This window comes from Gobius niger (genome assembly GCF_951799975.1).
Source record: "Gobius niger genome assembly, chromosome: 24".
In the NCBI taxonomy this organism is placed as follows: domain Eukaryota; kingdom Metazoa; phylum Chordata; class Actinopteri; order Gobiiformes; family Gobiidae; genus Gobius; species Gobius niger.
Window position 1 is genome coordinate 15902681 of NC_136875.1, and position 15688 is coordinate 15918368.

A 15688-nucleotide genomic window follows, 5' to 3' on the forward strand; every position below is an offset into this window, starting at 1 on the left:
ATAAACCTAAAATTCTCCCAAAGCAGCACATTTTACTGCAAAATATAGCTTTTCCAATGAATATGATGTTCAATTTCCCACTTTTTGAAAACACTGCTGTATATGATGAAGTGATGAGAGTCTGTAAAGTGTGGCCTCACCTGAGTGTGGGCTCTGAAGCGTCTCCTCTGTCCGACTCTCCCCCCGCCGTCCTGTAATCTCTCCTTCAGCCGCACATTTGTGACACTGTGGCGGAAACACACGCTCTATACCTGAGGACCGGCCCCGCCCTCTGTCACGCAGCCACACAGTTAACCCTTAAGGCACCGGGGAAACGATTACATTCAGAGACATCAAGGAAACTTCTGCTGAACATCACTGATAGAACTCTTTTTTTTATTACTTTATGTATAATACTGTAACTAATATACAAAAACATACACACAAATGTAAAAGAGACAAACAAACAAAAAACACAATAATAAAATATATAACGAGGAGGGGAGAGTTTAGTTTGTCTCGTATACAATTGTTTACATTTGCTGTTTCTGCAGAATGTTCTGTACATGATACACTCGCCTCTATACGGCCATTTGAGGTTCAAAAACAGTCACATGATCACCTGTTTTGATTGACACCTCCGTCAACCAGTGACACGCGTTCAAAACGGTAACGTCACTAAGAAGATGGTCAGTCTATGTTTTTATTGTATGTTTAAGTCATTGAGCAGAAGGTTCTGAAAGCACATTTATAGCACGGATTGGAGGCCGATTTTATTTCATTTTTAAGAATTATTTTTTTTTATGATTATTTCAGCAAAAGGTAAACAGAGCTGAAGATCCGTAAGAAGAAGAAGAAGAAGAAGAAGAAGAAGAAGAAGAAGAAGAAGAAGAAGAAGAAGAAGAAGAAGAAGAAGAAGAAGAAGAAGAAGAAGAAGAAGAAGAAGAAGAAAGTTTCTACAGGGACTGGTTTTCCCCCCGAGGCTTTAATAAGTTAGAGGTGAGTTGTTTTTAATCGTGTCATTTCACCTCCTTATTTAAACGCTTCAGTAAAGTGTTCAGGTCAGGTGTTCAGTGGCTACAAGAGAGAAAAACGCTCATTCCTGAAGGTCTCCAAAAGCCGTGAAAAACCTGCTCAGGCGGTGGAATTGAGAGCAGACCAAAAGCTGAGAGAATGTGCGATCCAGAAAAGAGACGGAAAAATGTCGTTAGTGACAAGTAGAGGCGTAGTTGCTGCAGAAGCCCATTATCACGCCACACGCTACAAAGATCACACAAGACCGAGGCCATGAGATGCACCAGAAAGGCCTCGTTTCATCAGAAGTGACGTCATTCCTACAGGATTGTTCCATCGGCCTCCCTCACTACACAGTTACAGTCGTTTGTCCGATCTGAAGGTGTGACTGATCCACAAAGAAGCACCTTCGCCGTTTGTTTGGAAAACGAGCTCCGAGACTCAGTTCTCATGTTCTCAGATGATGAAGGCGAGACACTGATGGTTCCTGAGGGCGTATCTTTGCAGAGCGTTAATGTAGAAAACCAGATTATGTGTCAAGAACTCAGAGTACGGAAAAGCAAGTCATCACATACAAACAAAATAACAGACCAGGCTTCATCACACGTTAGATCAGCCGTTAAAGAAGAGGCAGTGACATGTTGGTTCCTTCAGTGGAGCTCAGAGGCTTCAGAGGCTTCAGAGGCTTCAGAGGCTTCAGAGGCCTGGACACTTGACTGGGATTTCTGCTGGAATTCTCTGGCAGCTTTTGTGTTTGTTTGGAGATCCCGCTGTAGTGCAGCGTCTGGGTTATGGCCTGTGACTTGTCATGTTTAAACTGATTCTAAACATGTGCTGAGCGTGTCCTGGAGCAGAACCTTTGCTCTGGTGATGTCGTGTTCTCCCTGTGCAGGGAAATAAAGGACCACTTGGTTCAGACTTTAACTCTCTCCATTGTTTATTTGTGAAACTGTTGAGACTTAGAAAATCCACCACATCTGAACAAATGCAGTGTCTTTGTGCAGCCTGTGAGGAAACTCCTGCTGTGATCCTGGGCTGTACAAAACCAAACACTAATGCAGCCTCTGTTCTTCAGCAACAGTTCAGAAAAATGTGCTCAGGAAACAGAAACAGTGGAATCACGTGTCGGATCTTTCCCATTTCTGTCCAAATCACAGACCTGCTGATTCACACTGGATCAGTTTGATCAGCTCTGAGTTCAGCTAAATATAGGAGGTCATTCACAGAGGGATTTTGACTTTATAAATCACTGACATGGGATTAACATCACAGACCTTCTCCGTGATTATGACTAATCACATGTGGTCCTGAGGTCAAACTCATCCCGTGTGAATCGAGCTTTAGGCTTCAGCTTTTTATTTCTAATGTACAAAAACAACAGTGTGGTTCAAATATGTCACACAGAGAGTTTTATTCTGGAGAAACTCTTTGGAGCCAGACTTTAAGCACAAAGTGAGTCTTTACAGGACTCGAACTACAAGAAGCTTCAGCCTCCGCCTGGAGAGTGAGTTAGAACAGTCGTTCCCCCCGGGGGCTCCTGGGATGGCAGGAGGTTTTAAAGGGTTAAAAATCATCACAGAGAACAGGTGATTAAAACTATCTCATTTCAGAAATGTGTTTCAAAAGCAAATCATCAGCTCATAATATCAGATCAATGTAATAATATCATTAAGTAGGACAGATAAAAGCTCCAGGATCAGACGCCTGGAGAGTCTGTGACCCGCGAGGCCTGAAGGACTTCACTTTCTTCTCTCGTCCTCGTCGTTCTTTCTTTGGAGGAGACTTTGTGTCTCAGACCTGTTCTTGATGGAGCTCAGACCTGTTCTTGATGGAGCTCAGACCTGTTCTTGATGGAGCTCAGACCTGTTCTTGATGGAGCTCAGACCTGTTCTTGATGGAGCTCAGACCTGTTCTTGATGGAGCTCAGACCTGTTCTTGATGGAGCTCAGACCTGTTCTTGATGGAGCTCAGACCTGTTCTTGATGGAGCTCAGACCTGTTCCACTGAGCCGTGATGCTGATCCTTCTGTTTATTCTCCTGGGCTCAGTCTGAGGCGTCTGATCTGGAGCTGCTGCTCATCATAAATTATATGACCAGCTGTGGAGAAGCAAAGATCAGATTAGCTTCCAAATAATTAATTATTATTTTCACAAGAAATATTTTATTAACTGACACTGGAATATATGAAAGGATAAAGTCTCCAGGTCTGTTTTTAATAAAACATAACCTGGTTATAATTTAAAAAGAGTCTTTGCTGATGTGGGACCTTTAAATGAAGAATGGATTTGAACAAAGAAAACTCTTTAAAACAAACTCCAACAGCCTCAGTGATTTTATTCAAAGAGACAAAAACAGACAGAAAAAGCGGCTCCAGGTTCAGAACAGTTTCATAAAGTCACGACTCACTCCAGTGTCTCCAGTCGACAGTGAGGGCTCTGTTTAAGGTCGAGGAGCTCCTTCACGTCTGACTTTCTCAGACTGTTACCCCACAGGTACAGCTCAGTGAGATGTGAGGGGTTGGACTTCAGAGCTGAGGCCAGAGAGGAACAGCTGATCTCTGACAAACCACAGCTACACAATCTGAATAAAGAATAAATGAAGTTATTAAAGTCCAGAGTTAATACAGATAAAACAAACACAAAGACATATTGATTAATAAACAACATTAATTCAAACTGAAGAGTTAATAATAAAGAATGAAAGAATTTTCCACAAACCGATTAAAGTTTAATTCTTCCCTAAATCTGTCTAAAAAAAGGGCTGTTTCCCAAAGCCTTGGTGTTGAAGGCTGTGCCTCCAAACTCACTTCCTTCCAAACCAAGGTCCTGCCTTGGTCCAAAAAGAGCTGCTACTGGAACTCACTTCAAAGGCAAAGGAAGTGACATCACAAAATAAAAAAGGAAGTTCTGTTTTGTCCAGGGCAGAGGGTCTGCTGAGGTAGATTCTAAGTCATTATATTTTTACAAACTAAAGATAAATAAAGAAAAAGCTCTCACAGATGATGAAACCGATCTGAAAATACAAAATAAAGCTCAAAAGTGGGACTGAAAACTTGTGCTTGAAATCAATTAAATTCACTTCCCACTAAACAGATCAAGTCCTTTGCTGCTCCGTGAAGCAGTGACATTTACTTAAATATTTGAATGAAACATTCATAATAATAATTATTGTATAAAAATAATTGTATTGTTTTTTTTTCTTATATTGACTAATGTTAAAAAGGCCTAACACTTTTGCGAAAGCTGCCTGTATACAGGTGACAATTTAGATAACAGCCAACCAGGGGCTTAGCTCCACCCCTTGGCCTCCCCAGAGCTCAGAGCAGCGCTACCTGTTTCAGTGTGCGAGACGGAGCGGAAAAACTCCCAAGTTACAAGTGTGTTGTACATTTGTTGTAGTGTTGTAGTCATAGAACAGTTCAGGGGTACTATTGCCGCGGTTGTAGTGTGCGTGTATATAAAGAACAACCGTGCAATACAGTGTGCAAATAAAGCTTCAATAACGACATCTGGTTAAGTTCTTTCGGGGACACCATGAAGCGGGTCAGAAATAGTACAGTGCCACCTAGAGTGTTTTTCAACTAAAAAACAAAACAAAAACCTAAAATTAATTATTTTACCAAATCTTTACAAAAGGTTTTGTTTTGTTATAAAATAAAATAAAATAAAATGAACACGGACAGAACCATAAAACTAGTCAGATCTTAAATTTTTTTTTAGTATAGTCACACAAGCCGTGTTGACTTTATTCACCTCTTTTACTTTTTCTTTTCTTGACAGCCGTGGTGCATCATGGGTGATTTTGGCTTGAGCAAAGGCAGCGAAGGCTACACTGATGTATCCTTGGTAAATTAGCCACATGCTAACCAAAGGGAGGACACGCCTCCAAACGACTTGAACAATGAAACATCACTTTGGTGGCGAGTGATGATGTAGATGCCTGACCACGCCCACTTCAGACCAAGGCCACGCCCACTTCAGACCAAGACAAGGAGAGGTACCGAGGCTTTAGGAAACAGCAATAGTGTGAATAATGTACAAATCAAAATGTATTAAACACATAAACAGATAAATACATTACATATATTTTGTTATGTCTTTTTTTTTAAACATTTACAGGATAAGACTTATAGACTTTAGTTCTTCTGGAAATTAATTTATTCCCTACATGAACAAAACACAAACAAATCACTAAAACTGTTTTATTCATAGTTTGTGTTAAAACTTGAGCTCTGACACAGAGACAGTGAACTGACCTGAGAGTCTGCAGGCGACAGTCTTTGAATTGCAGAAAACCACACAGATGAGACACTCCTGAGTCAGACAGGTCTTCGTTCCTACTCAGGTCCAGCTCAGTGAGATGTGAGGGGTTGGACTTCAGAGCTGAGGCCAGAGAGGAACAGCTGATCTCTGACAAACCACAGAGAATCAATCTGAATAAAGAATAAATGAAGTGATTAAGTCCAGAGTAAAGTCAGAGGAGTTTCTGTAGCTACAGCTGAACATCTGAGACTCTGGTTTGGAGCAGGACTCAGAGGTCAGGGGTAAATGCTGTAGTTTTTCATCTCCTACACTTTACTTCACTCTCAGAGAACGGTTACGTCCCATCACTCAGTTTCAGTGATTAAAGGATGATGAGGAGGATGGACGAGCGAGAGCCGTCACAGACCTGACACTGACCTGAGAGAGGAGAGCTGACAGTGAGGACTCTTCAGACCAACACACAGCGCAGACACTGAGGAGTCACTCAGGTTATTATCACTCAGATCCAACTCTCTGAGATGGGAGGGGCTGGAGCTCAGCGCTGACGCCACCACTTCACAGTGAAGATCTGAGAGTCCACAGCCTTTAATCCTGTAACAGATGTTAGAGCGACTTGTGAGTGATTCTAACAGGTCTGTGAAGCTTCTGTCTGTGACTGAGGACTCACACAAACTTCCTGCAGTTCCTCACCGCTGGGACCAGTCTCAGTTTACCCTGATCATACGTGTTGTACTTGTTTAGGTCCAGCTCCTCCAGGACCTGCTCTGACATCTGCAGCATGTAGGCCAGAGCCGAGCACTGGATCTCAGACAGTTTCTTCCTGGATCCACCTCCAGACTTCAGGAAGTCCTGGATCTGCTGCTGCACAGACTGGTCCTTCAGCTCCATCAGACAGTGGAAGATGTTGATGCTTCTGTCGGGAGAGACTTTGTCTGTGTTCATCCATTTAAGGTTTTCAATGACTTCTGTGATTTCTGATTCCTTTATTGGACTCAGCAGAGCTCCTAAAAGTCTGTGGTTGGACTCCAGACTGAGGCCATGAAGGAACCGCACAAACAGGTCCAGGTGGCCGTTTGGACTCTGCAGGGACTTTACAAGAGATTTTCTGAGGAACTCATTTGGACTTAACCATGAGACGGTTCCTTTCTTTCCATAAAGAAACTCCCTGACCACCTTCATGTTGTTCTTAAAGCAGTGGTGAAGGTAAACGGCTGCCAGAAACTCCAGCACGCTCAGGTGGATGAAGCAGTAGACTGACTGGTTGAAGACACTATCTTGTTTGAAGATCTCAGTGCAGAGTCCGGAGTAGACCGAGGCCTCGCTCAGGTCCAGACCCACCTGCTCCAGGTCTTCTTGGTAGAACATGATGTTTCCTGTCTGCAGATGCTCAAAGGCCAGTTTCCCCAGCTTCAGGAGAAGCTCTGTGTCGGCCTCTGTCAGCCCCCAGGTCTCAGACCTGACCTCTGTTTGTGTCTGTTTGTACTTCCTCTTCCTGTGCGTCTGCACCAACAGGAAGTGTGCGTACATGTCTGTGAGGGTCTGGGGCAGTGGTCCGCTCTGATGGCTTCTCAACACGTGGTCCAGGACTGTGGAGGTGATCCAGCAGAAGACTGGGATCTGGCTCATGTTGTGGAGGCTGCGGGAGGTTCTGAGGTGGGACAGGACTGTTTGAAGCTGCTCTTCATCTGAGAACCTCTTCCTGAAGTACTGCTCCTTCTGTGGGTCAGTGATGAAGCCCCTGACCTCCGTGACCCTGTGCACGCACCGCGCTGGGATCTGATGGGCCGCCGCTGGGCGGGAGGTGATCCATATAAGGGCGTGAGGAAGCAGAGCGCCTCTGATGAGGTTCACCAACAGTACGCCCACCTCTGACCTCTGTGTGACCTCAGAGATGAGCTCACAGCTGAAGTCCAGAGACAGTCTGCTCTCGTCGAGGCCGTCAAAGATGAACAGGAGTTTACAGACGGACAGAGTGTGGGCTGTGAGCGTCTGTGGGGCAGAGAAACACAACATTTAACATCCATGACTTTACACCACTTTCCTTCAACCCTCACTTTAAACCAGTGAGTGGTGGAGCTCCAGTGTGAGGGACTGCAGGGTTTACAATGGATTTAGCATTTCTCTAACGGGTTTGTGGCGTCAGTCTCCTGACGGGTGTGAAGGCTGACGGCCCACTTTCAGGGTCATGTTTCATTTTGAAGTGAAGAAAGGACTGGAGCATTTCCTACTGAATACACGGCGCTGGGCGTTTGGAACATTGGTCTGATGGATGTTCATCTTTATAACCGCGATGTGTCTCGGCCTCAGTCTGTGCTGTAAAGCTTTCATCTCCATCTGTGTAATCAAGTGCATTTCTTTCACCTGCTTCCTTTTTGGCCACAAGAGAGTGAGAGGATTAGCTCTAGGAAGCGCGTGTGAGCCGCTGCTTTGACCATGAACAATAGTTTGAAGCGTTTGGTGCAGTGAATGTGAACACAGACTGAACTAACAAACACCCTGAGAGCCAGGAGTCATTTCAAAAGTGTTTGAGACTTTGAAATATATGATGTGAAAGGTAAAGCTTTGTATAAATGAGAGTGACCTGTGGATCCAGCGCTGGATGGAACACTTGGATCAGCTCCATCAGACTGTAGCGCCCCCTTCTGACCAGGTTCATCTCTCTGAAGGACAGTGGTACCACCAGCTGCAGCTCCTGGTTCTCTGAGCCCTGGGCCCAGTCCAGACAGAACTTCCTCACTTAGAAGGTCTTCCCCACTCCAGCCACGCCCACAGTCAGCACGGCTCTGATGGAGCCCTGCTGCAGCGCCCCCTGCTGCTGCTCAGGGGGCAGAGCTTTAAAGATGTCCTGGCACCTGATGGTGATCTCCTGGACCTGCTTCTTCTTGGACTGTGTCTCCAGACTCCACTCCTCAGGTTGGGCTCTGGCCTCTTCACTGAGGCCCTCTGTGATGTACAGCTCAGGGAAGATGCTGTTCAGAAGAGTTCTATCGCCTGATTCTTCACTTCCCTCTGTCACACTCTCACATCTGCTGCTCAGGCTCTGCTTATGCTCCTTCAGAACCTTGTGGAGACCTTCACCTGGACACAGAGGAGGAGACACCTGTTAATGTTGATGAACAGGTCTCTTATTCCCTGCTGTAGTTGATGAGTCTCAGACTGAGCAGACTCACCTGGTGCAGGGCCTTGAACCCCCTGATCAGGACTGTTGCCTGTGTCTCCACACTGAGGCCAGGCGTCCTGCTCTGACTCTGTTTCTCTGTGACACAAACACACAGCACTGAGCACGTCTTTAACATCTCACAAGTTACAATCACAAATATAAAGCACAGTTTAGGTCAGGTCTTACTGTGAGTCTGGAGCAGGTTCACCACTGAACTTTAGAGGGAGACCTTTAGACCTGTCGCTCTTCATGGACAGAGCCGACACTGAGGCTGTGGATCTGCTTCTGTGGAGAGAAGATCAGGTTTGTCACTGTTTCACTTCTAACTGATAAGTTTGTCCTGCTCATGATTTGGCACCTTTTTAAGCTTTTCTTTAAATTACAAAATCGTACTGTCCCTCTGTCCAGCTGTTGTTTTGCATAATGGCTGCTCCCTAGTGTTGAACATTTAAAAGGCCCTGGCCATAGAAAGGATTTATTATATACAGCACAGCTCCACTGCAGGGAGAGTGAGGCCGGGGCAGGATTGAGGTCGAGGCGCGTCTTATCCTCCGGAGCGACTAATGTGTGATTTTTTTTTCTTTCCTCAAATTCCAATATATACTTTCACACGCCACTAGAGGGCGCTGCAGGCAAATCGAGCGACAGAAAGAAAGTTTGGAGTGAGCGAGAAGCGGAGGCTACTCTTAAAGAAAACAGAACAAAGCTGATCATGAGCTAAAGCTCGAGCCACAGCGAGAGGGACGACTTTGCAAATGAGAGCTTGAAAAACCTGCTGCTGGGAGAGGTTTGTCAGCGATGCAGAGGTTTGTTCTTTATGCTTCAGTATCTGAGCTGTTTATGTGACGTTAACATAACACCTGTTTAGTTCGTTGTGTCGCGTTAGCAAACCGTGCGCCTGTTGTTTTTTCTCATTAGTGCGTCTTATACTTCGGAGCGACTTATTGTCCGGAAAATACGGTGAAGTTACTTGAGTGCGAGTCCTCACGGTGCATTTCCTCGTCTTTTTCACATTTTGTTATTGTGAAAATATTGAAGTGGCTCAGTTAAACATTTTAAAAGCTCCTCTGTCACAGACAGTGCCTGCACAGCATTGTTTCGCTGGAATAATCTTTGTATTTTTCAGCTGAAACAGAGGTCATGAATCTGCAGCAGCTCCGGGCTGCAGGAGAGTCGGGCAGAGCCGCTGAGAGAAAGGCAACGAGCTGCAGCCACAGATTCAATGCAGTTTGAGTTTAAAGAGCCAGTTGTTCAAAGATAACCTTATCAGATTTTGGTTATTGGATTGGATCAGATTTTGAAAATGGGTGGTTCAAAAGGGAAAGAAGATTCTGAAATCAGATTAGATCATGTAATCCAATCCTAGTTTTAATCTGGATCAAACCTTCACTTTGTGTTGTTCTAAACATTTCAGCAGAATCTGGATAACTTTGATCCCCAAAAAACAGGATTATTCTGATCAACGGGGGAGGATTTCAAGACAAGAAAGTAGCAAAACTTGAAAATGGACCAAATAGTCAGTTTGTATCAGTTTGTGTACATAGGCTACGTTTATTCATATCTTGCACTTGATTTGTTACTGTTACAGTGATGAAGTTGATAAAGTACACACAGTGTAGTGCTAAACGGCTAATGCTAGCCAGCTAGTGATAACGGGCTAATGCTAGCCAGCTAGTTCTAACGGGCTAATGCTAGCCAGCTTGCGGCTAAGAGGCCGGGATCTCTGTACACATCGTCGGGATCTTACCGGGAGGTGGACTCTTCGTGTGGGCGAAGGCGAACACAGAGGAGAGCGGCATCGATTATAGCTCTAGTGTCGGACAAACGACCAGGAGGCGACTCGTCTGGAGCAGGTTCAGGACTGAAGTCTGGATTTTTGCCTTTAGTCCTTTCACTCATCATGGACAGACCTGACACTGAGGCTGTGGGTCTGTTAGTGGAGAGAAGAATAATATACTTTTCATTGTCTAAAAACACATGTGTCTTTGAAGGAGGTTAAAGTCGATAAGAAACGACTGAACTCACTTTGTCCCACGGAGCTGTGGCTCAGTGCTGCCCTCTGGAGGCTTTGTTTTTTCTTCTGCCATTTCCCCCGAGTCTCGTCCTGGGGGAGAGTCAGAGCCGTTAAACACAGAGATAAACCTCCTCATGTGAACGCTGTGTTTATTTGTAGCTGCGACTGGACGAACAGGAAACAGTGGGAGCGGCTCAGCTCGACTGCATTCCTCACCGCACTCCTTCACACACACTTTGACTCCTCACAGGTTCACACACGTATTTCCTCTGACGGTTTAAAATAAGCATTTACACACGTTACACTGATACAGCACTAATAATGCTCTCATTATGATCCACTGAACGCTGACTAAGGCCAGATGTGCTCTTGTGTGTGTGATCCTGTATAATGAAGTGATGAGAGTCTGTAAACTGTGGCTCTGTCTGATTCCAAAGCCTCACCTGAGTGTGGGCTCTGAAGCGTCTCCTCTGTCCGACTCTCCCTGGTTTCTGTTTGGTTTGGATATTACGGGACCGTCCTGTAATCTCTCCTTCAGCCGCACATTTGTGACACTGTGGCGGAAACACACGCTCTATACCTGAGGACCGGCCCCGCCCTCTGTCACGCAGCCACACAGTTAACCCTTAAGGCACCGGGGAAACGATTACATTCAGAGACATCAAGGAAACTTCTGCTGAACATCACCAATAGAACTCTTTTTTTATTACTTTATTTTTTTTTCCAAAAGAAATATAAACCATAAACCATAACTAATATACAAAAACATACACACAAATGTAAAAGAGACAAACAAACGTACAAAATTGAGAAAAAAAATAAAAAAAACAATAATAAAATATATGACGAGGAGGGGAGAGTTTAGTTTGTCTTGTATACAATTGTTTACATTTGCTGTTTTTGCAGAATGTACATGATATAAACAATATCATATAAATCATCAGTCAGCGTTGATTTTGCGGCGTATTATGTTCGTTTATTGTATTCGGGACGGCACATGCCTTCACACGCACGCGACCCGTGCATGTAAACTTACTACACCGGACACTAAATGATTATTTTTAGGCATCCTTTAAGTAGTACACTTGTATAAAAAAGCAACTTTGGTTATTACTCTTCTTCTTATTTATTTATTTTTAATAAAAAAATAATAATTTCAACATCTGCTGCATAATCAAGGCCAATCCACAGTCTTCATGTACTTTCCATTTCTTTTATAAACCATTTTTTGTCCAACTCATGGCCCATGTTCCTTATTTTGTGAGTTATCTTCTCATTCAGTTTTACTTCTTGAATAATATTAATGAATGTTTTAATATCTAGTTGATTACTTTTTTCCCACTCCTTTGTTTTGATCTTTAGAGCCGCAATTCAAAGAATTTAAAGATATATTTTTCATCTGGGTTAATATTAATTGGGATTTTGCCTAATATAATATTTTCTGATTTTAAAGGATCTATATCCTGCTATTTTAGCCATTCCAAAGTGAAGTATAGGCATTTATATGATATATTGTACCTCTACCATTATGGAGCACTCATTTTTGTGATAAATATAAGTGTTTTCTGGAGGTATTTTTCAAACCCGGAAGACACAACGCTTCGATTCAGTTAACTCCGCCCCCTCTCTCCGCACATACTTTACCGTAATATAAATGAACAGCAATAAGTGAAGATACTTCACGATGCAGTTATACGGAGTTGACATCCGCAACACAGCTTCATAAATGGCTAACACACATGCTAATATGCTAACACACACAAGCTAATATGCTAACACACACAAGCTTGGACTGACTCACCGCTCTGGTCCGTCGCTGTTTACATTGTGGGACTTGCGTTGGTTATAAAAGTTAATCCACTTTGGTTCTGGTGAAGGTTCACAAACATCCATCAGTGACAGTCACAGAAAAACAATATTTTGGTGAAAGTCGCTGAATCCCGGAGAAATAAACAGCTGAGTGGCCTCTTCTTGAAACAGGTTGAATAAACTCGTCCTCGTAGCCAAACGCGCTTCTTTTTCTCCGTGACATTATCGTTAGTTAAGAATAAAGAACAGGTGTGTCCAGTTATAACGAGCTCCATCTTCAGCTGCAGCGCAAACATGACTGATCTGTTCAGACGCTCAGGGGTGTGTTTGTTTTGGCCTCAGCTGACCTGGAAGCACCTCGGGCACATCCTTTTTATTTATTTTATTTTATTTTATTTATTTATTTTTTCTCTGTGTTTCTCTCTTACAACAGAAATAATGAAAAAGCTGTTTTACAAATTAAAATCAGGCCGTAAGACATTGCATTACAGACGTCGAGCACTTCTGTTCCGCTGTGACGACACAACTGAACACTCAGTCGTTCACCAGGAGAGGGCGGGGCCTCAGAGAGCAGGAGGGCGGAGCCTCAGAGAGCAGGAGGGCGGGGCCTCAGAGAGCAGGAGGGCGGGGCCTCAGAGAGCAGGAGGGCGGAGCCTCAGAGAGCAGGATTCAGGAGGATTACTGAGAGCTGCGTGAATGAAGCCACAAACCACTCTGGGGGTGTTTTTGATAAGGAAATAGCAAAACAACATGGCTAAAAGCTCCAAAAAGTCGATTTTGCAGGATATAGGACCTTTAAGTCAAGTTTCTTTCCCAGTATCGCCTCAATAATTTGAAATACTTCTTTCCAGTAAGGTTGTATTATTTTACAAGTATAGAAAATCTGTGTGTAGTTTGCCTTTTCCTCTCCACAATTCCTCCAACATTTACAATTTGTCCCTTTATATTTGCTCATACTTTCTGGAGTCAAGAAGTATCTCAAAATTATTTTCCAAGCGAAGTCTCTCCACAATAAGGAACCCACAGTTTTATGGACCTTCACAAATCTGTTCCCATTCAGTTTCAGTTATTTGTATATGGAACTCTTCTTCCCATTTCACTTTAACATTGGTTGCTATTTTCTCTTTTTGCGGCAGTAAAATTTGGTATAGCTCATAGCATTTCTTTGTTTCCTATTACAATTGTTTGCCATATAGACTATCAGGGGGTTTAGGTCATGTTTAATCTTTCCCAATGTACTGTTCAAATAGCTTCTGACTTGTAAATATTTAGAAAATACGGTTCTTGGTATGTTATTTTGTTTGGACACATTTTCAAAAGATTCCATTTCGCCATTTTTAAACAGTTGATGGAATCTTAGTCCATTTTCTGCCCAGTTATTGAATAAATAATCTGTTGTGTTTGCCTTAAATTCAGGATCTCTAGATATTTCCCTCAAATAAACCATTTCTTCATCTTTTGTCTTCATACATCTAATGATTCTTTTCCACACCTTAATGGTGTTCTCTATACAATAGTTATTCTTTATTTCTTCTTTGAGTTATTTATCTTTAGTTAGGAATATAGCAGATTTGATTAAATGTACCTTGTGTGTCTCCATTTCTTTCCATCTTGGATTATTAGAGTCACTTATTATCCAGGTTATTATTGACTTTACCTGGGCTACTTTGAAATATGTCTCTAGATCTGGTAGTGCTAACCCTCCCCCTGATTTTGGCAGTTTTACATTTTTAAGTTTCACCCGTTGTTTTTTGTCGTCCCAGATAAATGTTCTCATCAGGTTGTCCCATTCTTTAAAGTACCTGGGTGGTTTGTAGCTCGGCAAAGTTTGAAACATAAATAAAAATCTGGGTAAAGTAATCATTTTGATAGACTGAATTTTCTCAAGCATTGATCAATTCAAAATCTTCCATCTACTAAACTCTGTTATAACCTGATTGATTAATTTATCATAATTCATTTCAAAAAGTTTACCCATGCTTTTTGGTATATTTACCCCCAGGTACTTTACATGCTCACAGTCCCATCTAAAATTCAGTTGACTCTTGATTTCGTTATAAACCTCTCCTATCATCATAGCCTCTGTTTTATGTGTGTTTAGCTTATACCCGAGTGTTGACCTTTGTATTTCCTCCATTAGGTTATCCAAGGATTTCCCAACCTCCGACATTGTCACCATCACATCGTCTGCATACATCGCTAACTTGTATTCATAAACCCCCAGACTAATCCCACTTATGTTCCTATTTTGTCTTATGCTCTCTGCTAAAGGCTCTATACACCGTACATAAACCAGCGGTGAGAGACAGTCGCCCTGCCTTACACCACGGTGCAGGCCAAACGTCCTCGACAGAGCTCCGTTTACCTTTACAACTGCTTGAGGGTTCTTATACATCACTCTCAGGACATTTATAAAAGAGTCATGGAAACCAAAGCTTTACATGTGTCAAAAATAAAATCCCAAGATAGCCGGTCAAAGGCTTTTTCGGCATCTAGTGTCAACATTAGAGCCTGCTGCCTATGTCTCTCTGCCCAATCGACCACATTCAGAATCCTTCTCATGTTGTCTGACAACAGTCTTCCCTGCACAAAACCGGTTTGGTCTTTATTCATCAAATGCGGAACTATCAGTGATCGTCTGTTAGCCATAATTGATGTGAATATTTTTTGGTCCACATTTAGTAAAGACACTGGTCTGTATGTATTTAGTTAAATCTTTACCTTCTTTTGGAAGAACACTAATTATTGAATCATTCCATGTGGGGGGCCAAACAGCTTTTGCTATTATCCAGTTGAACAACCTACATAGAATTGGTACTAGTAATTTGCTAAAGTATTTATGAAAAATACCTGGACTCTTATCCACCTTACTCTTCTGTATCGCTGCCAGGACTTCTTGTTCAGTCACTGGTTTTATAAGTTCTGCATTTTGTTCTGAAGTTACCTGCTGTAGATTTAGTGAATCCAGATATTGTCTGCTTTCCCTATCAGATTGGTTTCCATCATTTTTTTGTTGGGTATTCAACTAATTTTTGCCATTTTTTCGTCAATTTTTTTAATCACATTTTTGTCATTTTTTTGGCCATTTTTAATTAAGCCCTGCATAATGTAGTGCGTTAAAAAGCCAGGGTGTAGAGCGGGCCAGTTGAAGAGGGCATTAGCTCCCCATCAACTCGTCCTGGGGGAGAGTCAGAGCCGTTAAACACAGAGATAAACCTCCTCATGTGACGCTGAGTTTATTTGTAGCTGTGACTGGACGAACAGGAAACAGTGGGAGCGGCTCAGCTCGACTGCATTCCTCACCGCACTCCTTCACACACACTTTGACTCCTCACAGGTTCACACACGTATTTCCTCTGACGGTTTAAAATAAGCATTTACACACGTTACACTGATACAGCACTAATAATGCTCTCATTATGATCCACTGAACGCTGACTAAGGCCAGAT

The 15688-nt window shown here is 42.9% G+C and overlaps 2 protein-coding genes across 2 annotated transcripts in view; both read right to left on the reverse strand.

Moving 5' to 3' along the window:
* LOC306982382 (NACHT, LRR and PYD domains-containing protein 12-like) overlaps nucleotides 1-15688 on the reverse strand; it is a 194298-nt gene that overhangs the window by 101186 nt on the left and 77424 nt on the right. Inside the window, exon 9 of the mRNA XM_079582295.1 lies at nucleotides 5249-5425. Within this exon, the coding sequence (XP_079438421.1) occupies nucleotides 5249-5425 (177 nt within the window). The remainder of the gene's footprint in view (nucleotides 1-5248; nucleotides 5426-15688) is intronic.
* Nucleotides 5568-15688, reverse strand: part of LOC306982473 (protein NLRC3-like) — a gene marked incomplete at its 3' end in the record, with an annotated part of 22697 nt that continues 12576 nt past the window's right edge. Inside the window, exons 2-5 of the mRNA XM_079582409.1 lie at nucleotides 7837-8133; nucleotides 6643-7244; nucleotides 5692-5846; nucleotides 5568-5575 (exon numbers count right to left, since the gene is read on the reverse strand). Coding sequence (XP_079438535.1) covers nucleotides 5568-5575; nucleotides 5692-5846; nucleotides 6643-7244; nucleotides 7837-7911 — 840 coding nt within the window. The 5' untranslated portion in view covers nucleotides 7912-8133. The remainder of the gene's footprint in view (nucleotides 5576-5691; nucleotides 5847-6642; nucleotides 7245-7836; nucleotides 8134-15688) is intronic.